Below are 26152 nucleotides of genomic sequence, written 5' to 3' on the forward strand. Positions count from 1 at the left end.
GATTCCTGCCTTTTAAGATGACACAGGAGAGTCCCACCAGGATTAATGACATTTTACTGCACTCCTCCAAATTCCAGGTTTGGGTTATCCGTGGGAACACAATACACTTGTGGGCTATGCAAAAATCTGCATCCAAATTTGATATGTCAGGACCCAACAGAATGGATAAACCTTTTCCTCAAATATAAAATGCTTTGAGATCCACTTGTGAAAAGACCTACATAAGAGCTAGGTATTATTATTGTGCCGTCTGGGTTAGAAACAGTAAACATGGAGTAGGGAAGATTCCAAGAGCTACTCATTAAAGAGATGCATGGCAAAGCACAAGTAGACTAAGGAGCCACTGTAACCCCAAGAGCATCGTTATGCCAGAAGGAAAGGAGCTCCCTGGTATCTAACAGCGAGTTTCAGCTGACCTGACCAATTCAGTGTACCCCAACTCATCATTGTTATAATCTGTATCTCAAAGATGCCATTAGGGATGTAAAATGTTAACCGGTAAGCATGAGTCTTACTGGTTAATCCACCTTAACCGTTAACAGCTGCGCCAGCCAGCGGGAGCAGCCCTGGACGCTTAATTGGTTAACTGTTTAAACAAAATATTTTTACTAATTTAAACAGTTAACTTTTTAAATGATATTTACATCCCTAGATGTCATGTAATATGTCACTGGAAAACTAATAACTCATTTATCATACATACATCACACAGGAATATTTAAACCATGCATGTCAGAGGGATTTGATCAATGGGTTTTTTCCAGACAAAGGAAGGAATGTGGTTCCAGCTGCCTGAATGTGCCTCCCATGTAAACTGAGAAAGATGTGACCAAAGACGAAGAAAAACAACATTTGCATGCCAGGCAAACAAAGCCATCGGGAGGGCAAGTGGGGGAAAAGTGATCATTTATGGAGCCCTGCACACATACAAAATTTGTAACCACATCCAATCCGCAAACATGGTCTGGGGATAGCTGCAGATTTGCAGGGCTGTAATTATTTAACAATCTTGGGGGGCGAGGGGGGAACGGGGGACTGCACCCCCAGGAAACCTTCCTACCTTTTGAAACACGGTTAATGAACTTTGAGAGTGAGACTTTTAAAGGTTTACTGGACTATAAAGACAGCAGCAGAGAACCCTTAAGTTATCCTGGACCTGAGGAGACAAGAAAAGCCAGCATCTTGGGCTCTGTGGGGATCCTGACTAAGGGCCAGTCAGCCATCGCTGGAAAAGGAAGACTGGTGAGGAAACTACCTTAAACGAAGACTGTAGCTTATTAAGTTATGTCTTAGCCAGTAGAAAGTGTTTTAACTTTTGTTTGTTTGTAACTCTTTCTATCTTTATCTCTTATACTTGAACTCATTTAAAACATTTCTTTTGATGGAATAAATTTGTTTTACTTTTCTAATTCTCAACCAGGGGTCTGCGGCCCCCTGGGTGTCCACGAGCCCTCCGTGGAGCCCTGCAGTTGAAGCCCCGATCCCCAGCGCCCCACACGGGGCTGAAGCCGGGAGGCATGGGGCTGAAGCCCTGAGCCCATGGGCAGAGTTGGGGACATGGAGGGCACTACCATCCTCAAAACTGCAGCACAAGAGCAAGGCAGTGCCGGGGGCAGCTCCACATCTCCTCCCCATCTTCTCTCCCTGACCAGGTCAGAGGTGGGAAGCGGGAGCTGGGCAGCGCAGGGCAGCTGCTGCTCTGGCTGGTGCCATGGAGCAGGCAGCTGCAGTGTTCCCTCCTCTCCTACTGGTGCCCCAGATTGAAGCTGCTCCTCAGCTCTCATAGTGCCCTGAAAGAGCATCACATAAGAGATAAGAGCCTATTACTCAATTATCTTCTCAGAGATTCTCTGCAAGGCTGGAGAAGGAAGGATGCATGTAGCCCTATCAACTGCCCCCGCCCCGGCAGGTATTCATCCCTTCCACCCTACTGCAGACCCCTAATCTGCAGAGGGGTCCCCTTGAGGTCATGAGTGTAGGGAAGAAACAGTGCCATGATCATGGCTGTGCCCAATTCCAAGGAGGAAGGGCAAAATTTGTACATGAATCTCTGGTGCAGGAAAGAAAAAGGAAGGGAGTATAATACAGGCCACTCTTTCCCCCTGTACACACATACAGTTGTGGTTATTGTAAATTTATTTAACAGAGCAAACGCGAGACTCAGTAGTTAATAACAGAATCTCTTGAATGATAGAAAGGGCAATTTTCAGTGACGTTACTTTCCTGATCCTTTCTTCCTGAACAAAAAGCAGAAGGAGCTGTAAACAAATTCAGGGATATTTCCCATCAAATTGCAGCTTCTTCTTTTGGGGTTATAAATTACTATTTTCTTAATAGTTCCTGCTATTTTGCTCATTTATTACCTTCCATTGGATCTGAGGAAATAGCCACACTTTTTAGAAAAATGAAGTGAATCTGTTTAAAAGATTCACTGTGTTCCTCTAAAAAGTTTTATTCAGTGTTCACTTCCTTTTCTTGTGGGTAAACTCAGTGGAAAACTAGTGATAGTTTTCAAATCAGGTTTATTTAAAGGGAAAGTTTTTGTTTGTTTCACTTAACTCAAACTCCTGACAAATACTTGAGGAAGAAATCAGCTTTGTAAAAAATTCAACACTCCTCCGCTTCTACTGATGGGGTCCTTAAGAAATCTCTCCAGCAAAAGCAGAAAAGTCAAATTTTTGACATTTTTCAAGTTTACAAAAAAAAAAAAAACTTGTTTGAAAATATATGAAGCTCTCTTTATACGTCATACAAGAGCAGGAAAGGGCATAAGCTATAAAAAGTGTTTGCCTATGCCATTCACCTTCAAGAATGCTGTTTTAACCATTAATTGTCTAACTGACCAGCTTCGAGACTAGCCTTTCTTTGATCAAAGATGGAACATGTCTTTCTGATCTCTAAATATAGAGGAATGTACTCCTAAAAGGAGCCTAACCTCTGTTTGTCAAGACATGCAAATAAATCTATTAATTTCAACTAAGAATTGGGTCTACAGATGAAACTATTGAGACAGAGAGAGAGAGAGAGAATAATTTTGCTAATTCTTACTATCAACAGGGTGATCCATCACAGATTATGTACAGTGGAAAATAATGTTTTTTTAAAAACAAAGGATACTGCACTTACTTTTTCATTTATAATACTCCACAGAACACTAAAGCTGTACTGTCGCATCTCCTAAAGGTAATTAAATCTTAATGAAACCTAACTGCTGTAGTTTGTTTTATTATATTACAAAGAAAGGGGAGTTAAACTAATGTTTTAGCTGTTTTTCAGGTTTGCTTTATTATTAGGTTATCAGTGCCTTCAATGAGAGCTGCTGGATTCTCAGCCCTTTGGAAAGTCATGCCTATTATTTAACTAAATGCCTAAATATGGACTTGGAACCTAATTTTAGGCACCCATTTTTTTAAAAAATGCCCATAATTTCTTTTAAATAAAGACTATTTTCTGGGTCACATTGCTGCAGCAATGGTGGGCTCTTCAGCAAATTTCATAGCTGCAGAATTGCAGAGAACACTAGGACCTGTAACTCAAAAATACAGACTATTTTTTACTCTTGCGTTTACAAAACATTTACTTTTTCAAACTTACATGCAAATAGCAACCATCACCACCTTTCCTGGTCCTTTGAGCAACATACCGGCTGTGCTGGAGCGTGGCTATATACAGAAATGAGAGAATGCTAAAATAAATTGCTAAACTGAACAAAGTAGTAATATAGCTAAATCCTGGGTTTATGAAGGGACTATCAGTAGTCTACTGTACACCACATACATCACCTACAATATCATGTAGTTCTAGAATTCCTGTAACAGTTGAGGTATAGCTTTGCATAATCCAGTAATATATCATGGACAGCTCACTAGATTTACACTTTGGTCTCATGCATAACTAAGATACCTAGTTTTTGTGCAGAAGCTCTCAAACTGTGGTCTGTGGAGCTCTTGATTATTCATATGATACTGACAATTCCCTTTTCAATTCCATAGACAGTGCAGGATTAGCTGTAAAGGAGGTTAAGCAAGCATTGCAGCCTCCACCAAGGGCCACTGCAACCATAAACAGAGTGAGGAGAGGAACCAGAGTCCAACAGAAAGAAGTGTCAGGTATCACCCAGCAGGCCTGGAGTTAGGAGCTTTCTCAACTAGGTTGCTTAGGGAGAGGGAAGCAAGAAAGCCAAAACAGGCTGAGGAGATTTGTTCAAACAGATGGAGGGAAAATGAAATGGAAAAAAACAACCAATATGATTTTATGTAATTAACTGTGTATTGTACACATTCAGCAAGTTGCCACACGTCTGGGGTGGAATCACAATGGGATTGTGATTAGAAATCTGGGAGAGGAGGAGATCCATAAACCAGCTCTTACAAATGGGCCAGACTATGATCATATCAGAATCCATTTAAATAATATTTTAAAAATTTAAGATTCTATTACAAACAGCATGATATAATACAGATACATTACAGGGCATTTATAACTTTCATCAAAATCTTGTATGGCCACCTATACTTTTTTCCCCACATTCTTTTGCTCCGAAATATGCTGTAAGCAATCACACACGCACCTTAATGGTGATTTTACCAAAGGAATTTAAATGATCTCTTACCTTAGTATCCCCAAGAAAATCTTTGTACTCCTTTAACAGCTTTTGGTTTCTAAACAGATCTGCAATAAGACAACTCTAGTTACATGCTGCACTTTGCAGTTGAAAATAATTTCAGGAAGTCAAGATTTGTTTTCTTTACACAACTCAGGTAAGTTTGCTACTGCATACAAATGCATTTATATTAAACAAGCAGATCTGGTCAAATTTAGATTTCTTAAAGGATCTGTTTCTTAACAGAACCCAGGCATAACATGGTAAATACTTAGCATTGGAACTGGAACTGAAAAGTATCATCTTTATCAAAAAGCTGACAGGTGTCTAAATTGACTCATAACATCTTGAAAAATAATTTAAGTTTAGGGGTGGGATTCTATGCGTCATCTCTAACAGGTGCCATACACAATCTTCAGGCCAGGGAGAAGGGAACTATGGTGGCTCTAAACCCGCTTTTCAGCCTCCCAAATCTGGGATATTCCATAGCCGCTGGCATAACACAGAGAGCCCTGGGGAGGATCTGTCTAAATAACAACCGTCTGTCCCAGTGCTGCCTACAATCTCCACAGCTCTTTGTGCTATGACCCTGCCCCGACATACCTCTCCTGACTACTGACATCTCATATGCCAGAGCTTGCAAGAGGGTCCTTGGAAGGTAGCCTTACAGCTGTCTTCCACAGTTGCTGTGCTGAAGGATTCATCCCCTAGCCAGATCTGGGCTTCTAGACACTCTTTATGCTGCTCTGGCTCTTTTACCTGAAGTAAAAGGGTCAGAGCCTATGTGAGGATCTCACCCCAGATTCTTTCCTGAGCACCCTCAACTTGAGTATCCTTTTTCCTACACTGCTGCTCTGTCACAAATATTATTATTTGTATTACCATAGCACCGAGGAGCCCTAGTCATGGATCAGAACCCCATTTCGCTAGGCACACAAAAGGAGCAAAAAGATGGTTCCTGTCCCAAAGACTTTATGATCCAAGTACAAGACAAGAGAGAAAAACTGGTGCAGACGGGAATACAAGGAAATAATGAGACAATATTGGTCATCCTGATAGGCAATTCCCACTTCAAAAGGAGAGTACTCTAATACAGTAAACATACACCTGTATAACAGCACAGTACCACTGAGATTTTATTCAATTCTATTTTCACGTTAAGATCTGGAAACGTTTGCTAGTTGTTAAGCTTTCAGGCTCCAACTTTGCGATATTTGGCTCAAACCCTTAAAAACAGTTTCAATTCTTACAATCTTTACAAAGAGTTGCAGACATGTACCACTCCCTTCCATTGGGACTACACACATTAAGTTACAAAGGTGCTATATGTTTGCAGAATCAGACCGTTTTACTTTCAGCTTTTTCAATGGTCAACTTATTTCTATGAACTACAACAGACCTCTAATTTTAAAAAGTTGCATAACTGGAACAATCACCTCAACTAATAATGCTTCTGCTAGAATATTAATTGGCCAGTACTTCCAACAAGAGAAAAATGTAATCTATAGTAAATATTGAATTGAGTTTTGTTGTAACATTATGAATAAAATCTACAATTTTGTTTTAAAGGAAAGAGTGGATCATCAGAATACATACTTTTAAAAGCATTAGACTAAAATTACAAAAGATAAGGTATCATGAATCAGTAGTTCAAATAGCATAAAACAAACAAAAGGCAAGGCTTGAAATGGTTTTGATATTTTTGTAAATTCTCACAAAGAAAAAAGCTTTGCTCAAAACCCATTCAGGTTGTTTAACAATATCTACAAATTAATCCACAAAAGCAAGGATACGTTCAGTTAAGATTAACTCATTTAAACACGTCACAAATACCTCCTATGTGTACATTAACAATACACACATTTCTCATGGCCACACTATACCATAAAACCTTAACAAAAACGTACGTATATGTTAGACACCCATACAAGGGTGAAGTGAATGATGTGTTATTCTCCTACAGGTAAGTATGAAGTTGAAGTTAACAGTGATTGATAAAAAAATAGAAAACAGGAGTACTTGTGGCACCTTAAAGACTAACAAATTTATTTTAGCATGAGCTTTCGTGAGCTAAAGCTCACTTCTTCGGATGCATAGAATGGAACACACAGACAGGAGATATTTATACATACAGAGAACATGAAAAGGTGGAAGTATGCATACCAACAGGCAGAGTCTAATCAATTGAGATGAGCTATCGTTAGCAGGAGGAAAAAAAATTTTTTGAAGTGATAATTAAGATGGCCCATAGAAGGTGTGAGGAGAACTTAACATAGGGAAATAGATTCAATTGGTGTAATGACCCAACCATTCCCAGTCTTTATTTAGACCACAGTTAATGGTATCTAGTTTGCATATTAATTCAAGTTCAGCAGTCTCTCTTTGGAGTCTGTTTTTGAAGTTTTTTTGTTGCAAAATTGCCACCTTCAAGTCTGTCACTGAGTGGTTAGGAAGGTTGAAGTGTTCTCCCACTGGTTTTTGAATGTTATGATTCCTGATGTCAGATTTGTGTCCATTTATTCTTTTGCGTAGAGACTGTCCGGTTTGGCCAATGTACATGGCAGAGGGGCATTGCTGGCACATGATGGCATATATCACGTTGGTAGTGTACACCTGCACATCTACCAACGTGATATATGCCATCATGTGCCAGCAATGCCCCTCTGCCATGTACATTGGCCAAACCGGACAGTCTCTACGCAAAAGAATAAATGGACACAAATCTGACATCAGGAATCATAACATTCAAAAACCAGTGGGAGAACACTTCAACCTTCCTAACCACTCAGTGACAGACTTGAAGGTGGCAATTTTGCAACAAAAAAACTTCAAAAACAGACTCCAAAGAGAGACTGCTGAACTTGAATTAATATGCAAACTAGATACCATTAACTGTGGTCTAAATAAAGACTGGGAATGGTTGGGTCATTACACCAATTGAATCTATTTCCCTATGTTAAGTTCTCCTCACACCTTCTATGGGCCATCTTAATTATCACTTCAAAAAAATTTTTTTCCTCCTGCTAACGATAGCTCATCTCAATTGATTAGACTCTGCCTGTTGGTATGCATACTTCCACCTTTTCATGTTCTCTGTATGTATAAATATCTCCTGTCTGTGTGTTCCATTCTATGCATCCGAAGAAGTGAGCTTTAGCTCACGAAAGCTCATGCTAAAATAAATTTGTTAGTCTTTAAGGTGCCACAAGTACTCCTGTTTTCTATTTTTTTGCGGATACAGACTAACACGGCTGCTACTCTGAAACCAGTGATTGATAAGGCATTGTGGAGACATTTGAGAAGAAAAAAAAACTCTACGCTTACTTTCTCTGTATTCTATCTCTGCTTCTTTACGCCGTTTTCTCTCTCTAGCAAGAGCCTCCGGGCTTCCCCAAACTTCTAGAGATCTGCACAAAATACAAATAATTTGGAAATCCATTTGATTTCCCCACACTATACGTTACAAAACAAAATACTTTGAATTTCAAGTTTTTGACTACATAACCCAAGCCTTCATTAATACCAGAGTAGCATGTCTTATCAATATTTCTTCTGGAAGAAATTCATCCAGATTAATCTCACAATAAGATAGTGTAGGGGGACAGTTAGATTGCAATTTGTATATATACAATGTGACCCTTCAATTTTGTATACTGTACTGAGTTACTACAACAATGGGCAAATATAGATGCATTTAAACAGAGAAGGAAAATATTACTGCCCCTTCCATTATAAAGCTAACCTTTTAAAAGTATATCTTATACCATTTTCTCATATAACCAAAGCTAAATTACTTAAATAACCAACTAATTTCCTTTTAAAAAAATTAGCTTACTTTGCCTCTACATCTGATCTCAAAAATACAGTGAAAGCCTCAGTATCATCATGGGGACTTCGTCGTCTGATTTTCCTCAGCTGTTCTAGATCACTGTTGAAGGATGGAAACAGTTTATGGCAAAAAAAACATGTTCATACTGTACATAAAGGAGTCAATATAAAGATCAAATGTACTGATCCTTAAAAAGGAATATATCATTATATTTAAAAAACTACCCTAAATTTTTTTTTAACTTGGCAAGTTTAAAGAAATTGACAGGAAGCTGAGGGTTTTTACTTAAACACAGTCCAGTGGCAATACAAGCACTATAAAGTGTTCTTTAAATTGCTCTTGAAGCTTATAATGGGATTTGCCTGGGCTCAGACTCCAAACTGTGGGCCCATATTAACATGGGAATGTTTATACCTTAGCAACTGAAAGGAAGAAATTCTTTGGATGATAAATTAACCCATACTCCCTCTTATTCCTCTCTGACGGCTACCTACATGAAAATTAGAGGTCATATGGCACTTTAAGAAAGCCGAAAGGATTATGCCCAATACCCAGGCCATTTCCCCCTCTTTCAGTAACACAGGTCTAAAGCTATGTAAAAACTGTGGCTGAGCAGGTATTTGCTATGTTTGGCTATCAGTTTTTTGGTTTTTTTCCCCCACTGTAAATCACTGTATAGAATCATAAAAATGTAGAGCTGGAAAGGACCTCAAGAGATCATAAAAGTCCATTCCTCCACACTGAGGCAAAACCATGTATATCTAGACCATCCCTTACAGATAATCTGTTCTTAAAAACCTCCAATGACAGAGATTCCACAACCTCCCTTGCTAATCTAGTCCAGTACTTAACTACCCTAAAGATTTTCCTAATAGCTAATCTAAATCTCCCTTGCTGCAGATTAAGCCCATTCCTACTTGTCCTACTTTCAGTGGACCTGGAGAACAACTGATCACCATCCTCTTTATAACATTCCTTCACATATCTGAACACTTATCAGGTGCCCCCTCCGTTGTCTTTTGTCAAGATGAAACATGCCCAGTTTTTTTTAATCTTCCCTCATAGGTCAGGTTTTCTAAACATTTTATCATTTTTGTTGTTCTCCTCCGGGCTCTCTCTAATTTGTCCACATCTTTCTTAAAGTGTGACACCCAAAACTGGACAATACTCTAGCTGAGACCTCACTAGTGCCAAGTAGATCAGAACAAATTGCCTCCTGTGCCTTACGTATGATACTCCTGTTAATACATCCCAGAATTATATTTGCCTTTTTTATAATTGCATCACACTGCTGGATAATATACTATTTGTGATCCACTATAATACCCCCAATTATTTTCTGCAGTACTACTGCATAGCCAGTTATTCCCCATTTTGCATTTGATTTTTCCTTCCAAAGTGTAGTATTTTGCATCTATTTTTATTTAATTTTGTCTTTTTAAGTTCAGACCAATTCTCCAATTTGTCAAGGTCCTTTTGAATTCTAATCCCCTGTCCACCAAAGTGCTTGCAACTCCTCTCAGCTTGGTGTCTTCCATAAATATTATAAACATACTGTCCACTCCATTATTCAAGTCATGAACAAAAATACTGAATAGTACCAGACACAAGAGAGAGCCCTGCAGGACCTCCAATAGATACATTCTCACAGTGTGACAGCAAATCATTGATAACTGCTCTTTGAGTATGGCTTTTCAACAAGTTATGCACTTTATAGAATTCAGTTTGTTTATGAGAACGTCATGTGGGACAATGTTAAAAGCATTACTAAAAATCAAGATCTCTCATATCGACTGCTATCCACAAGCCCAGTAACCCTGTCAAAGGAGGAAATTAGGTTCTGGCATGATTTGTTCTTGACATATCCATATTGGCTACTACTTTTTATTCACTGTAGCAATTGTCTGCTGTGTTGCTGCCCTCTATAGTTCAAATGGAGTCATTCACAGGTAACAGAGGCTGCTCCTTAAAGCACGGAGAAGTTTTAAGTGCTGGTGAAGCAGGATGGACAGACTGCAATGGTTCCTTAGTGAGTTCTTCTGGTTGCCTGTTTCTCAGTTTCATTTTAGCTTCCAGTTCTTTAAAGTCTTTCTCCAATTGTTTATTTTGTTCATTCATGGTCATGATGAAATTAAATACAGATTGCCTTGGGTTCACAGTTCAGTCAAACTGATGGTACATATTTCTCCAAAATTTAAAATTGAAGGACACTGTGTTAGACTCCAAGAGGGCAAGTTTCTAGGAAAAATCTGGTTTGTAGAGGATTTAGATGCTGCTTTTGTTTGTCCAGAAGGAATGGCCATAAGGAATAAGTTTTCTCTTTCAGTTTTAGTTCTTCTAGCTCTTTTTGGCAGTTTCCAAGGAAGTTTCCAAACTGGCATGAATGGACATGTTCGTGGCTCTGAAGGAGCAAAGCTTCATTGTATTCAAAGGCTTGTGGAAACTGCTCTGTGAGATGCCACACACCTTCTAAAAACTGAGTGAAAACTGGAGCGATTTCCTTTGGGTCACCATCCAATTGATCACATCTGTCAGAAAATGTGTGTCCAAAAGAGAGCCAGTCCATCTCTATCAAAACCATGAAGCCTTATATTGTTCTATAAAACAAATCCAACAAGCAAGCCAACGGAACAAATTTGGGAAGTCCTGTCCCAGCCATCAGAGCAATGAACTGGCACAGTTGCATTTTCAACTGCTATTGCTTTGGCTAAGAAGACAGCAGCATCCAACACAGCTTTGATATGACACGGTCAGCTAGAGTTCTCCAAACCAGACAAGAAATAGTTGATAGACAAAGCTTTTGTACCACTGACTTCTAAAAGTTTCTGCAGGCTGGATCTCATACAGGAATGTTTTCAATTCCAACAAACCAGAATCTAATGTTAGCATAGTTGTCTTCATTTTCATACTCTTTACCTGCTGCTCTGTTTGCCATTGCATTAAACTTCAGTTGAGTGTCCATGACACACATGTCGTGATGAGCAGGGTTGGCTATACTGATTGCATTCAGCACATTTTCATCCTCCAGACACCTGGCACTGAAACCTGAGAGAGGTTGCCTGCATCTGCAAATGGCAGCCTCTTTATCTCTATGATATGACAACACTGGGAATCTTCCTTTGCGTCTAAATTTAGAGCTACTTATCAACCTATTCTCCTCTAGGTGCTTATAAAAACTGATTTAATCATTTGTTCCAGTATCTTTCCAGGTACCAAAGTTAGGCTGACTCGTCTATAATTCCCCAGGTCCTCTTTGTTCCCCTTTTTAAGGGTAGGTATTACATTTTCCCTTCTCTAGTCCTCTGAGAACTCATGGAGGACGTGTGAGGTCCCAAAGATAATTGCTAACAGTTCTGAGATTGTTTCAGGTAGTTCCTGAAGTACCCTGAGATACACTTCATCCAGCCCTGACAACTTGAATGTATCTAAACTTACCTAATATTAACTAACCTGTTCTTTCCCTATTCTGGCTTGTGTTCCCTTTTCCCTTTTTGTTAGTATGAACTATGTTAAGATTCTGGTCACAATTAACTTTTTTAGAGAAGACTGAAGCAAAATAGGCATTCAACACCACAGCCTTCTTGGTGCAGTCCATTAGCAGATCTCTTTCTTCACTTAAGCAGTAGACCTATGCTTTCCTTTGTCTTTCTCTTGCTCCTAATGTATTTATAGAACCTCTCTTTATGCCTTTTGTGTCCTTTGCTTGGTGTAACTCATTTTGTTTCTTAGCCTGATTTTGCTCTGATTTCTACATGCTTGTGCTATACTTTTGTACTCACAGTTAAGAACTGGTCCATGATTCCACTTTCTATATATTCCTTTTTGATTTTTAGGTCATTAAAGAGCTCGTGCCACCAAACTGGCCTCTTACTATTCTTCTTATCTTTCCTTCACTTGGGGATAGTTTTCTTTTGTGACTTTATTATTGTGTCTCTTCTAGAAACTGCCAGCTTTTCTGAACTGCTTATTCCCCTTACATTTTCTTACTGTAGGACCTTACTTATTAGTTCTCTGAGTTTGTTAAGGTCTGCATTTTAAAAAAGTCCATTGTCCTTATTCTGCTGCTCTCACTCCTTCCTTTCCTTAGAGTCATGAACTCTATTTCATGATCACTTTCACCCAAATTGCCTTCCACCTTCAGATTCACAACTAATTCCTTTCTGTTAGTCAGAATCGAGTTTAAAACGGCTGTCCCCCTAGTTACTTCCTCCACTGTCTGAATCAAGACACTCAATTACAGAAGATGTTTATATATAAAATAGGAAATAATTTGGTTTGATCACAGTAACTAACCTATGGTCCTATTATTTCTGTCCAGAACTTTCTATGTAAAAGCCAACAAATATATTTTCAAATTAATCTGCCTATAGAGAAAATAAGTTATGATAAACTGATTTCACTTAATTAAGACCCTTGGCTGAACTAAGATACTAGGGTGATAAGTAAGACCCAGAGCAGAAATAGTTACAATTTTTTAATTCTGCTATAAAAGTCACCAAACTTTCATATTTAATAAAGAGAGAGTCAAGGCTGGCGAGGTAATATCTTTTATTCGACCAACTTTTGTTGGTGGAAGGGACAAGGTTTTGAGCATTACAGTACTCTTCCTCAGGTTTGGAGAAGGTACCCTGAGTGTCAGAGCTAAAGACAATGTGAGACATATTGTTAAGCAGAACGGTGATCGCCTATGCATGAAACCCTTCTGCTTAACGATATGTCGCACTTTGTATTTGGCTCAAGACACTCAGGTTACGTTCTCCAGACCTGAGGAAGAGCTCTGTGATGCTCGAAACCTTGTTCTTTCCACCAACAGAAGTTGGTCCAATAAAATATATTGCCTCACCTACCTTTGTCTTTTGTATCCTGGGGCAAATATGGCAACATCAGCACCACCACTGCGAGCAACTTATTTAATAGAGGTCAAACAGATTTTATAAATGAGATCACATATTTGAACTGTGTTGTTTAAGTGGATGCCAGCGATGGATGACAGACACTAAAGAGAGTTAAGTAAAGTAACAATAACCATGGTCCAGACTGATACATGTGATTAAGTCAGGATTATAGTGAGAGTTAAGTCTTAATTTGGCAAAATATAATAAGCATTTGTAAACAGATATAATACTAAAGTACCTAAAGTTTAACATGAAGCTTCCTATGGCTTCTAAGTGGGCTTTCATATTTTAGAGATTTGCATGGTTTCTAACTACTGTTACAAGGTTGCCTGTGCCCTCTGTGAAAAGCTGACTGTTCCAGAGACAGCATTTTCTCATCAGGGACTAATAGGATTTGCACTTCTTGGCATGCAGAGTCAGCACTCTAGAGAAGAGGAAGGATAGAGGTGTTGGAAAGAGAACTTACATGAAGTTCATTTTGTTTTAAAAGTATATATATTAAACTATTACAATGCCCCTTTGAAAGGGTAGGAAAGAGTTTGAATCCATCAGCCACCATGATTGCAATTAGCTTGAAGCTTAGTCATTTTCAAATGAAGCGTCAGCTCAGTCAGTCTACAGTTTATTGTGTATATTGGAGCGGCGCCTAGATATTTCAATCAGGATTAGTGTCCCACAGTGCTAAGCCATTCTTCACTTCTGAAACACATACGAACAAGTCAAAAATATATAGACAATTATACTTTAATTCACTTAAACTACTGTACCTGGATTTAAGACAGAACTCATTTATTGCTCTGACACCAGTGATGAAATTATTTTGTGTGTATTTTGGTCCATACTCTCTCTTTTTAAGAACTGCTTTAACTAAAAAAAAAAAAAATAATAAGTATTATCAAGTGCAATTAAAAGTCATATGGAGCATGCTACAGTATAGGCCCTGAAAGACAATTTAGCCCTCTGTGAAATCATAGGAAATTGCGAATTTACCCCATTTAAATGGAGACAAGCAAATTCTTCCTTCCTGTCAGGGATTCTGGGATAAAGATGTTTAATAAGAGAAGTAAAAGAGGAAGGTACTTGCATAGAAAAATTAATAATTTTCTGGACAGAATGGAAATAAATTAGTCCGTTCTTAACAATGTTTAACTTAATTTTGTCATTTACTATAATAAAAATTTTTATTCTGGCAACAAAAAAAGCAGATATAAACATGTTCTACTCAGTCACTGGTGGCCAAAGACTTAGCAAATTATTTTCTAATCTCAGTAGTTAATTATTTTGCTATTGCTACAGATCTTTTCAGAACTAAACCAGAACTGAAACAGACTGTACCCTCCACTTTTTTATTTTTTAATTACCCCCCCTAGTACTTTCCAGAGTTCTCTCTCTTCAAATTGCCATACTGTGCTTTGTGGACTGTAGAACAGTTAAAAGTGCACATTCCTTATTTATTTGTAGTATCTACCTACGAGATTCTACTATAATCTTTTCAGAATTTGATGCACAAGCAGGAGACCATGAGAACACATACAATTTTAAATGCAAATGTATCTTATTTTCAGTTATGCCATTCTTGGCTGCTTGTCACCCAAGTATAACATCCTTACAGTGATTTTTAATTTTAAAATCACTATTAAGTTTACTTCTGTTAATATGTTAGGCAGGTTGCCATTAAAGAATAGTTACAGTTGATGAAGGATATTAGGTGTATTAAAGGAGAACAGAGATCTTTGAAAATTTACAATTCACAAATTAAGGCCAGAAGAGACCTCTAGGATTCTAGTCTGGCCTCCTCCATAACAGAGGCCTTAAATCTTCACCCAGTAATTCCTGCATTAAGCCCATAACTTTTGTTGGAGCTATAGCATATCTTTCTAAAAGAGATCTAGTCCTGATTTAAAGTCTATAAGTGATTAAAAATCCACCACATTTCTTGGTAACTTGTTCCAATGGTTAACTATCCTCAGTGTTAACATCTGTGCCTTCTTTCTGGTCTGAATTCTGGAAGTTTTGAAGCAAAAGGTTTCAGCTGACTCTGAGTAACCCACAGGCATTACAAATTTCAGCATTTATTTTCAAAAAGTCTGGTGTATTTATGGCATCCAGTGGGTTTTTTAATCTACAACACTGTTTTAAAGTAAATTTTCAGCATCTAATAGTATGTGCTGCATCATGATTTACTCCAGAGTAATCTTTGGATCTAATGGACACTAACAGAGTTGCTTGGGCAGTGGAATGGAAGAGAACAATTGTCAAATAGAGAAAATGGCTCTTGCATGCTTTAACTGTTTTTCTTTAAATAAACCCTTGAGCAAGTTTATTAACTTTCATATCTTGGGATATAGATTAGCAACAGTTCACAAAGTATCCACTCAATATTACAAAATAAAAAAGACAAATTTGAAAAATAATGTCAGTTTTAAGTTTCCATAGAAATGTAATAAAAAAAATTTAACTCTTTAAAATATAACCCAAATTTTACAGTGAAGAGCGTTCCCTTTAAGAGTTTTCAGTGCTTTGTTATTTCATTACTATTTGTAATAGTAAATATTTAGGATACAATTGTGCCTAAAGGCCTATACAGCGCATTGAGCTGAGCATCATACAAATACAAAAGAGGGAAACCTTGCCCTGATGGACTTACAATTTAAAGACACCAAGAATGCATCTTCACTAGGAAAAAGTTGTGGGTTTGTTTGCTTTACAGTGAGTTAGCTATCTCTTTATACAAAACACACCTTTCCTTCGCAACAATAGGCCCAAATTGATAACGGTTAGAGGATGTGAACAGAACATACAAGGAAATGAGTAGGGTGAAGAATTGACACAACTTTGTTAATTACTGTAGATGGGGGAAGAGGGGAGAAGTGAGGGTTAACTGGGCTTAGAGTAAGGAAGCAGAAGAGGATAGAGGAGGAATAGGCAGTATCACCTGTCTAGCCAGGATCAGCAGCCTGAGTTTTGTAGCTACTGGAGCAGAGGCAAGTCTTAAAGGATTTAAAGGAATATAAAGTAGCAACAATTCAGATTTTATCGAGGAGTTTTTCCCCATACATAAGGTGCTGAGTGATTAAAAGCACAGAGGTGGTTAAGGAAGAAGATGACCAGTAAGTAGCAATGGCTAGGAGTACTGGTGGAGATAAGGAGCAGTCAACATGACAATAAGTTATATCAGCTAGGTAGGCTGGGATTAATTTATGGCAGGTCTTAAAGATAAAGACAAGGAAGCAGGTGTGAAAAGGGAACCCCTGGAAGAAGGGGGCTGACATGGTCAGAATGACAAGCCAAGGTGTTTTAGCTGCAGCATTCTTAAACGTTTTTCATCATGATAAGAGAAAGAGGAGAAAGGAGGGTTTGAGGCTAGGAGTTGGGGAAGAGATCAAAAATCTCAGTTTTGGCCACATTGAGTTTAAGATGTTGACTGGACATCCATGACGAGATGAAAGACAGGCTGAGATACTAGACTGGATGAAGGGAAATGAACTATGATTTATCAGCTGATATATAGATTTATCAGCTTAAAGTGGTAGTTAAAGCCACACTTTTGGCAGCAACACTATTTCTAATTATTCACTCCATCTCTGATTAGTACTATTTTCAGAAGACAGTCTCTAAAATAAACAGACACCAAATGGAAAGTAGATATGTGAGTGTTTTTCCATAAATGTGTATGTAAGTAAGCCCAAGACACGAACTACCTTACACACTTACTACTTACTCATGGGCCTCCTAATGTTCAAAGATGATTTCGTCCAAGTCTTCTAACTTCTAAAGTCTGAAAGATACCTTAAAAGGAAACACCACAGCCTAACAACTGTACCATTGCAACATAACATACATGTTTACCTTTTACTTGGATTGGCTCTTGCAATAAAAGTGGTTTTTGGCCTGCACTGCTGGTATCCCGTGCTGTAAAAAATAAAAAACCCTCACTGCTGATACATGTAACAATAATTAAATAAAATAAAAGACTATTGTTATCAGGCCAAGAGAAAATTGCATAAAGTTATATTACTATATTATATTACTACATTACTACCACTGAAAGTTGAAATTTGATATTAAACAAAGTTGCTAGGGTTTTCACTGTATTGTAGGCTATTCAAAAAATGGTCACGAATCAAAATGTTTTCAGCTGCATCTTTATAGTTGTGGACAAACAATGCAAAATTTTACCTTGTAAGTAGTAAGAATTGAGGTTTGCAGTTACTACCCCATTAAGATAATGAAGTCTAAAACTGTTTATTTTCTGTCTGCAGAAAATATCACAAATGCTTTGGTTTACAGATTAAAAACCATCTGAAGACCTGGAAACATTTTAAACAAAAAAGAGTTAAGATTTTGAAGAACACAGTAGCTTGTGAAAAATCAAAATCCATAGATTTTCTTGTGTCATGAATTTCTGTTGAAACTGGACAACAGAAGTATATTAGCTTGCATTTGGAATCTGAAATGTTATCAGATAGTTCAAATGCATGTCTGAATATTTATTTTGAAAATCATCATCTAAACTCACTGTATCAGAATAAAATCCTTATGATTCCAATAACAGATCTAACATTGTGTTTAGTACTCTAGCACTGGATGTTTGCCACACATCTGCTGTCATTAGCAAAATTAAAACTAATTTTATTGAAACTGAAGCAATTTGGAGTACTCAGAAGACCTTAAGGATTCTTCAAGTAGGTCTATGTTGCCTAATGAGAAGCTCCTGACTTAACATCTGATTTGAATTATTCAAAAGTCAAAGATTCTTAAAGCTTTGGCTACACAACTACTTTTAAGTCAAGCAAGTAGCCATTAGATATGACAGGAACTACCAAGAAGGTCTAACATGGTCTGAGTATATTTTTTTGGAAAGACCAAGGTAACAGTAAGAAACACACACAAAACAGTTTCTAATGTATTTGCACGAATCTTGCAGCAAGTGAGCTTGGAAAAGCCTAAAAATAACTCAGCCCTTTTCTTCCTGTTGAAAAGTGTTACCTGCTCTCCGGATAGCTTGAAGAACAGCAATGTTTAAAAAAAGGTTCAAAATAAATAAGATACTCTTTGCTGTTCATTTCTCATCATACTTAAAAACAATGGTCATTGACAAACTATCATTCTTCAAATGCACGGACAAGATTGTCTGGCATATTTGCTTCCCGAGTTTGCCAGAAGTCACCCTCTATTGTATAGATAAATTTGTTCTTGTTCAAAAACGTATCTCAGTGACATTATCTAATGAAAGGTTATGCCATAAACTTTCATAGGAAAAAAATAATTACACATCAAAATGTCAAGATTTATATTTGACTGTTCAGATAGCATTAAGAACCCTTTTAAAATATATTACCCTGCTCTGGAGACTTGACAAAAAACACAATGAGCCAATAAGAAAAGAATGGAGTATTAGAATTCAGAACCGCTGATCTTTGGGTGGACAGAAGTTGAGATGCCCTTTAAACATTAATAAATTAATCTTCAGAATTCCCAGTCAGGTAGGAAGATATCCCATTTTTTACTTATAGGGAAATGGAGGCTCAAGAAGGTTGTCAGACTTACCTAAGGATAATCACTAAAAATTGAGATTACTTACTTGTAACTAGAGGTTCTTGGAGATGTGTGGTCCCTATCTGTATTCCACAGGTGAATACACATGTGCTCCACATGCCTGAGACAGGAGATTTGTAGCAAGTAGTGTCTGTTGATCCGCACATAAGCAATTGCTCTCCCTATTCTCACAATTAAAGGCATAAAGGGCAGAGTGGACCAATGCCCCTCCAGTTCCTTCTTACCTTGAATCAGACAGGATATGAAGCAGAAGGGAAGGAGGGCAGGTAGTGGAATATAAATAAGAACTACATATCTCAAAAGAACCTCAATTACAGGTAAGTAACCTCCATTTCTTCAAGCGCTGGTCCCTATGTATATTCCACACATGGGTGATTGGTGAGCAGTACAGAAATAAGTGGAGGATACAAGGATGCAGTTGGTATGGATGTCTGTAACACTGCTGCAGATGCTGAGGAAGCCTAGACCAGAGCATAATGCTTCATAAAGACATGGACGGACCTCCAGGTAGCGGTCTTACAAATATCCAGTACTTGGTACTTCTCAAAGAGATACCAATGAGGTTCTTTGTGTGCTCACAGAGTGGGCCCTCACCCCATCCAAGGGGAAAATATGTGCCAACGGATAATATAGAAATATGTATCCAGAGATCCACTTAGAGTTTCTGTGCTGATAACGTGCCCTCATCATTGCTCTGCTATTGTGACAAATGGTCTATATGTTTTCCTAATTGCTTTTGTTCTTTGTGGAGAAGAGGCCAAGATCTGTTTGCAATGGAGGAAATGCAGCCTCTTTTCCTTGCTGGAAAGAGGCGGCTTTGGGAAGAATATCAGTAAGCAAAGAGACTGGTTCACGTGAAACTCTAAAATAACTTTGGGGATCAATTTCAGGCAGAGATGAAGGGAGATCTTTTCTCTATGAAATATGGCGTACTGTAGGTTTAACACGAGTGCTCCCAGTTTGCTCACCCACATAGCCAATGCAATGGCAACCTTCATGGAGCATGTGACCATTGATTCAAAAGGTGATCTGGTTAGAGCTGAAGACACATGGTGGTGTGGATTTCATCACCGGCAGGAAGATCCTAATGAGACCTTTCAAGAATCAAATTGTGATTGGCTAAGTAACGATACAGTGGCCTTCCACTGGAGGATGAAAGGCATTGATAGCTGAAAGTCCATCTGGCAGCAAACTAAAAGAAAGCTCTGACATTTTGAAGGATAGAAGATAGTCTAAAATGACAAGGACAGCTGCTGATTCTGGTGATAGCTGATTCTGTTGTGGCCAGGTAAAGAAACACCTCCATTTAGCTAAACAGCATTTTCTAGAGGACATTTTTCTGCTGTTATTAAGGACAGTCTGGATGGCCTCAGACCATGAACATTCCAAAACTGATGACCATCTAACTACCAGGCCATGAGATTAAGAAGGTCTGGGTTGGGATGTCTGATCCTGCCCTTGTCCTGAGTTAAAAGATACAAAAAGGGTTGAATATAGCCCGGAGGATAGGATGACGATGACATTTGTAGAAGTTCCAGAAACCAAAACCACCTGGGCTGATTGGGTGTGATGAGGACAACCCTGGCCCTGTCACGGCGAATTTTGCCGAGAACCTGAGGTAGCAGGGGGATAGTAGGAAAGGAATAGCTCAGATGGTCCATCCAGCATAACACAAGGGCATCATCCCTGGAGTCTCGACCTAATGATGCCCTGGAACAATAGAGGTTGAATTTCTTGCTTGATTGTGAGGAGACTAGGTCCCAAGATGGTGTTATCCACTCAGTCAAGATTTCAGTCAAGACGGAATTGTGTATTTCCCACTCAGAGTCTATGGAGAAGTGCCTACTGAGACTGTCCACCAGAGTATTCTGCACATCTGATAGGTAAGTCACTGCCTCTATACTCAGAGGACGAGATTTTGCTCCACCCTGCTTTCATAAAAAGCCCTGTCACATTGTCCAACATTATTTGAACACAAGGAGAGCTTATGGAGGGAGAAAAATGTGTTGCAGGCTAGAAAAACTGTCTTCATCTCCAGCAGATTTATATGCAATCTGGCCTCCTTTGGGGACCACGTACCATGCTTGTGTAGTGTGATTGTCCATATGTGCTCCCCATATTATGAATGATGCATCCGTAATTAGGGTTGTGTCAGGGATGGGTGGAAGAAAGGAAACTCGCACTTGCACCTGGTCTGCTTTCATCCACCAAATGAGAGAGGCTCTGACTTTTGGTGGGACTGTTACACTGGTTTTCATGTTGTCCTTGTCTGTTGAATAAACAAACTGAAGCCAGGCCTACAGGTAGCAAATGCACAGTCTGGCAAACAAACAGTATTATGTATGTACACGCAGCCATATGGACTAGTAGGAAAAGGCAGACCCTGATTGTGGTGCAAGATTTGAGGGTGACTTGATTTATCAGGATATTAATAGCCTGAAATCGGTCTATAAAAGATAGGCTTTTCCTGAGGATGACTCTAGGTCACTACAATAAAAATCTATAGTCCTTGTAGGAGTCAAAGTGGAATTTTCTCTGTTTACACAGACCCCCAGTGATGTCAGAAGGTGCAATAAAACAAGGATCACCAACTGGACCTCCTGACTTGATCTACTCATTAGTAGCCAATCATCTAGATCCAGGAAGAGGGTGTAGCCATTGCACCTCATCTGGACGGCCCTCACAGAGAAGACTTTTGTGAAGAGCTTTGGTGCCATCACCAGCTTGAACGGAAGTACTCAGAACTGGTAGTGCTCCTGTCCTACCAGGAATATGAGATATCTGGCTTAAGACTTAAGAAAAATAAGACCGTCAAGCAGCTGTAGGGAAGAATTCTGCAGTATGAATTCCAGGGCAATCCAGTTTCACAACAGTAAAAGTTGCCTGTGGGCTTCTCCACCATATTAAATGTTACATAATTTAGTACTTGTGGACATTGCCGGATTAACAGTTCTACGGGGTGAAATCCTCTATACTCAGAACACCAACAGCCTAAACAGCAGGTTAAGCTTTCTCACCATTTTGCCTCAAGCATGAGGGGAAGGAATTACTACTGATCAGCATGTTCAATTTTTATGCCAATTCAATCTTTAGCACCAACTCATTTTATACAAGTAACTAAACAGAGGCAGATTGCTAAACTGTAGAGGCATCCCATTATCTATCCCTTGAGCCATTCTATCCCTCCCCAACATTTTATCATTTATTTACAAAAAGGAAATTTAAATTTTTACCCATGCTCATTCACTGGAAGTCTTGATATACGGAGGGAGGTTTGACTATTTCCAAATTCTGCAGCTTTAGCATAATACATGCAGTTCTACACTGTGATCTGTTTTTAATTGCATAAGGCAAACTAACAATCATTTGCTGAATAAATGCTCTAGTATATCTGCTCCTTTTAAATATAAAACAGGTAAGAACCACGTCCCATACATTCACAAAACAAATGAACAGGTCTGTGTGCTTTACCAGGTTTGTGCACAGCTCCTTCAGGGCCTGGTACAGGGCCTTTTTTCTGACCATCAGAGGTGTAAACTCTCACTTGACTCAGTGACTGGACTGGTAGACGACTGCATGGCAGTATGTGAGAGAGACTTCCACATTTCATTGAGCCTTGCCATCCTGACAGGAAAAACGTTTTACACACATCAGTTTGAGAAGAAAAGAGAAAGTGTATGTCAAGAAGAGTTGCCAAGATTAGTTGTGGAAATTAGCTTTTAATAAATATTTTTGCCCATTTTACCTGTGTGCTCAAATTTCGTAAACTCTACACAGCTAAAACTAGTCCTTTCACCAATTTCCCAAGCTTCTCCTGTCTTTCCTCAAGCATTTTAACACACAAATATACTGTCATATTTTTGCTAAGTTTCTCACATTGCCTAGTCCTTTTAAACACTGCACATGAGATACTCCTAAAGTTATCCAACAGAAAACTACTTTAACATTGTCTTACTGCTCGATTAAACCCTATTTTAAATCACCCTCAGCACAAAACCATCTTTATAATGAGCAAAATACTTGGCAGTCAGAGAGGATATTACAGTAGAATGACATTGGCATACACTGCAAAACTATTAGCAAAATAATCCTAACAGTTATGTCCTTTAATTCCACTCCTCACACCCAAAAACAAATATTTTAATGGACTAAATATGTAATAGATGTCTGCAATTCAGGTGTAATATCTCAACCCACAACATATAGGCCACAATTAAAGTGTGATACATAAATATTACACACAAACATTTTCTCTGTGTTTGCAGAGAAACCACCTTTACCAGGCAATTGATAGTGTTAAAAGACTATCCCACAGTATACCAAATTTACTGAACACAGTTCTAGTTCATCAGCATTAGCAGTCAATTTCTGTTAAGCAACATAAGCAAGCAAAGCATCGACACCCCAAATGCATATATCTTCTCTGCAAATATAACTTCATCCATTATTGAAATGCAAATACCTACTTTAAAAAAAAAGCTGGTGTAGTGGTGTTTTTGGGAAAATTATAAAATCAAGTACTGCTTATCTTACTTGCATTACATATAACTGGACATTAAACAGAGGACTACATTATTATTACACAAGTCATCTCACAACACAATCATAGAGGTATGTTTGGTAAAAGCATGCACTCCATAAAAATTCCTTATAGCCTTTTACTTAATGTTCCACTACAGCTAGAACAGATATATCTGAATATAAAGTATTGTACACAAAATATACATAAGTTATATTAATGTCAAAGTGATTCAGATAACAAAAGGCCTTTAAATACCATGCCAAAGTTCAATATGCTCTGCTAAACACATGTCTAATAAATTAAGAAGTTACAGAAACAACACTTTATGGTACTTGACAAATGCATGCTTTTAAACCCAACTGTATTTTGAATGTATCTACATTTTGGGGAAATTTCACATTCAAAGAGGAAACTTCTTGATAACGGACTAAAATAATTCAGCCATTACATTCTTCCGTCAAATTATTGTCTGTCTATTTTCAGAAACTTCTGTGATATACACTGGAAAGTTTACTCAACAGTACTAGGCAGCTTTTATTAAAAAAAGCAGTACAGCATGTGTTTTGGAGAAAACAGCTATATGAAAAGAATTATATGGATTCTACAGACACAAGAAACTAGCTAGTTCAAAGTGCTATGTTTGGAGCTGGGGCTATTGACCAGGGTTGGGAGGATCACTCTAAAATGCTATGTAGACGTACCCAAACAATCTCTTCTCCCACTACCACATGATCATAAAACTGACCAGCTGCAGGTTTTTATTGCTAGTGAACTCAAAGGACAAGCAATTTCTGAAACTTCTGCCCATGAAACAAGAAAATATATAAATGAATTATTAAAAATATTGGGTTTCCACAAGTTGCCAATGTGGCCCTAGACATCACAAGGATTAAGTACCTGATCTACAGGAAGTCATCATGTAATTTACTCAACTACTTCCTTTTCATAGACGTTCAGATATAAAAAAAGACCTAATTCAGTGCAGGACTGTTTCCTCTGGTTTATTATCCAGTACTTTTATTGTCCACTTTTTTGCCTCATCCCACACTGATTACTTCAGTCAATTTCAACAGGGAATAGGTGGGAGAGGCTGTTTGCAACACAGCACAGCAAACAGGCAATTTTTAAATGACAGAGGTCACGATGAGAAAACACTGGGGGTGCTCCCTTTAGCACAGTGGACAGACAAAACGTGAGGCTCAGGGCTATGAAATATGAATTATGATGGGCCCTTGGGGAGCCGCTGAGCTGGTGAGAGGGAGCACTGAAGTGGTGAGGGTAAGGAAGAAACGGGAATATGGGACTGTAATTGAAGAGCACCAGGTTTTGGCAAATTGTGGGAATAGGATGGCTCATGGAGTGGGAGAGACGGACGGTTTTAAGGTGGTTTTGGAAATATCAGACTATGGGGCAGTCTAGGTGGGCTAAGACGAGGGGGTCTTTGGGGCGCACAGTACGAGGGGAAAGTGCGGGGAGCCAGATCCCCAGGGGAGGCTGCGGTGAGGGTCCGGCAGCGTGGCCGTGTAGGAGGCGTAAGGCGCCCTAGGAGAGCCGGGTCAGCAGCGGGTCCGGGCAGGGTGGGCGGCGCCCAGGGGAAGGGGCTGGAGGGCCCGGCTTCCCCGCCAGCCCCACTCACCGTGGCAGACCCGGCTGAGCTGCGCCGCCGGGCACCGCAGGTACAGCCGGTTGAGGCAGCGCCATCCCCGCCTCTGGGCGGCCAGAGCCGGCATCATCCTCGCCTGCTGCCGGACTCGCGCACGCAGGGCCGGGACTCGGGCTCCGCGAGGCAGGCAGAGGCAGCCGCTCTCATTGGAGCACCCGGCGCCGGCCAGCCGGCGGGGGGGGGCGGCCCCCCAAGCGTCCGGAGCGGCGGCGGGAGAGGGAGGAGTCGCTGGACCCGGATGTAAAACGGTGCGCGCGCTCCGGCCGCGCCGGGTAGCGGACGCCGGCCAGACACACGCCTCCTTCCTGGTGAACGCGCAAGCGCGAGGCGGGGCGCGCACGCTTCGAATGCCAAGCAGAGGCTCTCCGGGCGGTGCAGAGGTTAGCGCAGCCGCCTAGCGAGGGGGAAGGTGGCAGGTTCTAATCCTGCCTGGCTAGTCTTCGCTGCCAGGTTGTGGGAAAGGCAGCAGGACCACCTACTACGCGCAGCATCGTAAAATTAATTGACGAGCGAGAGGAGTTTTGTTCGTAGGATAGAAATTTACCCTGCTTTGTATATGCGGCCCATAATACTCACACACACTTTTACACATAAAAAAGCTTAATTTGTTAGGGTTTGGAAAGGCCCAGTAACAGTTCACACCATGCCTGCCCCTTTGGTGGGTCTGTCAATAACAGGATCGTGGATCTGCCGGGCACGTAACATTTCCCAAGGCGTCTGCGCTCCACTGATGTCAATGGAACTAATCAGGTGCATAACCTTAAACAGATGCATGTGTGGTCAGGCTCAGAGCCCCTGGCACTGCAGTAATGGCTGATACTCCGCTGGAGTGGCTGTTTCTCTCATTTTCATTATAAATTCAGTTCTATAACTATTAAGACAATAAGGTGACTACACTTTTCTCATTATTACAGTTACCCAGCCTTATACCCTAACATTTTTTTCAGTGGTACAGCATTGCTTTTTTGTTGCATTGCCCTCTGCTATATCCTCGTGTATTACAGTCACTGGTTACAATAGGGCTGACACATTTGGTTTTGTCAATGTTGATGTAATGTAGGTTTTTCATATTTTAATACTC

At 39.4% G+C, this 26152-nt stretch overlaps 1 protein-coding gene and 1 pseudogene across 2 annotated transcripts in view; both read right to left on the reverse strand.

The window, feature by feature from the left end:
- The window catches only part of SLC30A9 (solute carrier family 30 member 9), a 64688-nt gene extending 39405 nt beyond the window's left edge, over positions 1-25283 (reverse strand). The window contains exons 1-8 of one of the 2 annotated variants that reach the window (XM_045019402.1): positions 25045-25276; positions 22358-22510; positions 17177-17239; positions 14095-14194; positions 8439-8531; positions 7928-8010; positions 4613-4671; positions 3595-3662 (exon numbers count right to left, since the gene is read on the reverse strand). In XM_045019402.1, coding sequence (XP_044875337.1) covers positions 3595-3662; positions 4613-4671; positions 7928-8010; positions 8439-8531; positions 14095-14194; positions 17177-17239; positions 22358-22510; positions 25045-25141 — 716 coding nt within the window. In that variant the 5' untranslated portion in view covers positions 25142-25276. Of the gene's footprint in view, positions 1-3594; positions 3663-4612; positions 4672-7927; positions 8011-8438; positions 8532-14094; positions 14195-17176; positions 17240-22357; positions 22511-25044 lie in introns of both variants that reach the window. The other variant, XR_006579871.1, reaches the window with a different exon arrangement.
- On the reverse strand, positions 10317-12229 carry LOC123371155 (annotated as a pseudogene).
- Positions 25284-26152: the final 869 nt, after the last annotated feature.

This window comes from Mauremys mutica, chromosome 5 (genome assembly GCF_020497125.1).
Source record: "Mauremys mutica isolate MM-2020 ecotype Southern chromosome 5, ASM2049712v1, whole genome shotgun sequence".
Taxonomy (NCBI): domain Eukaryota; kingdom Metazoa; phylum Chordata; order Testudines; family Geoemydidae; genus Mauremys; species Mauremys mutica.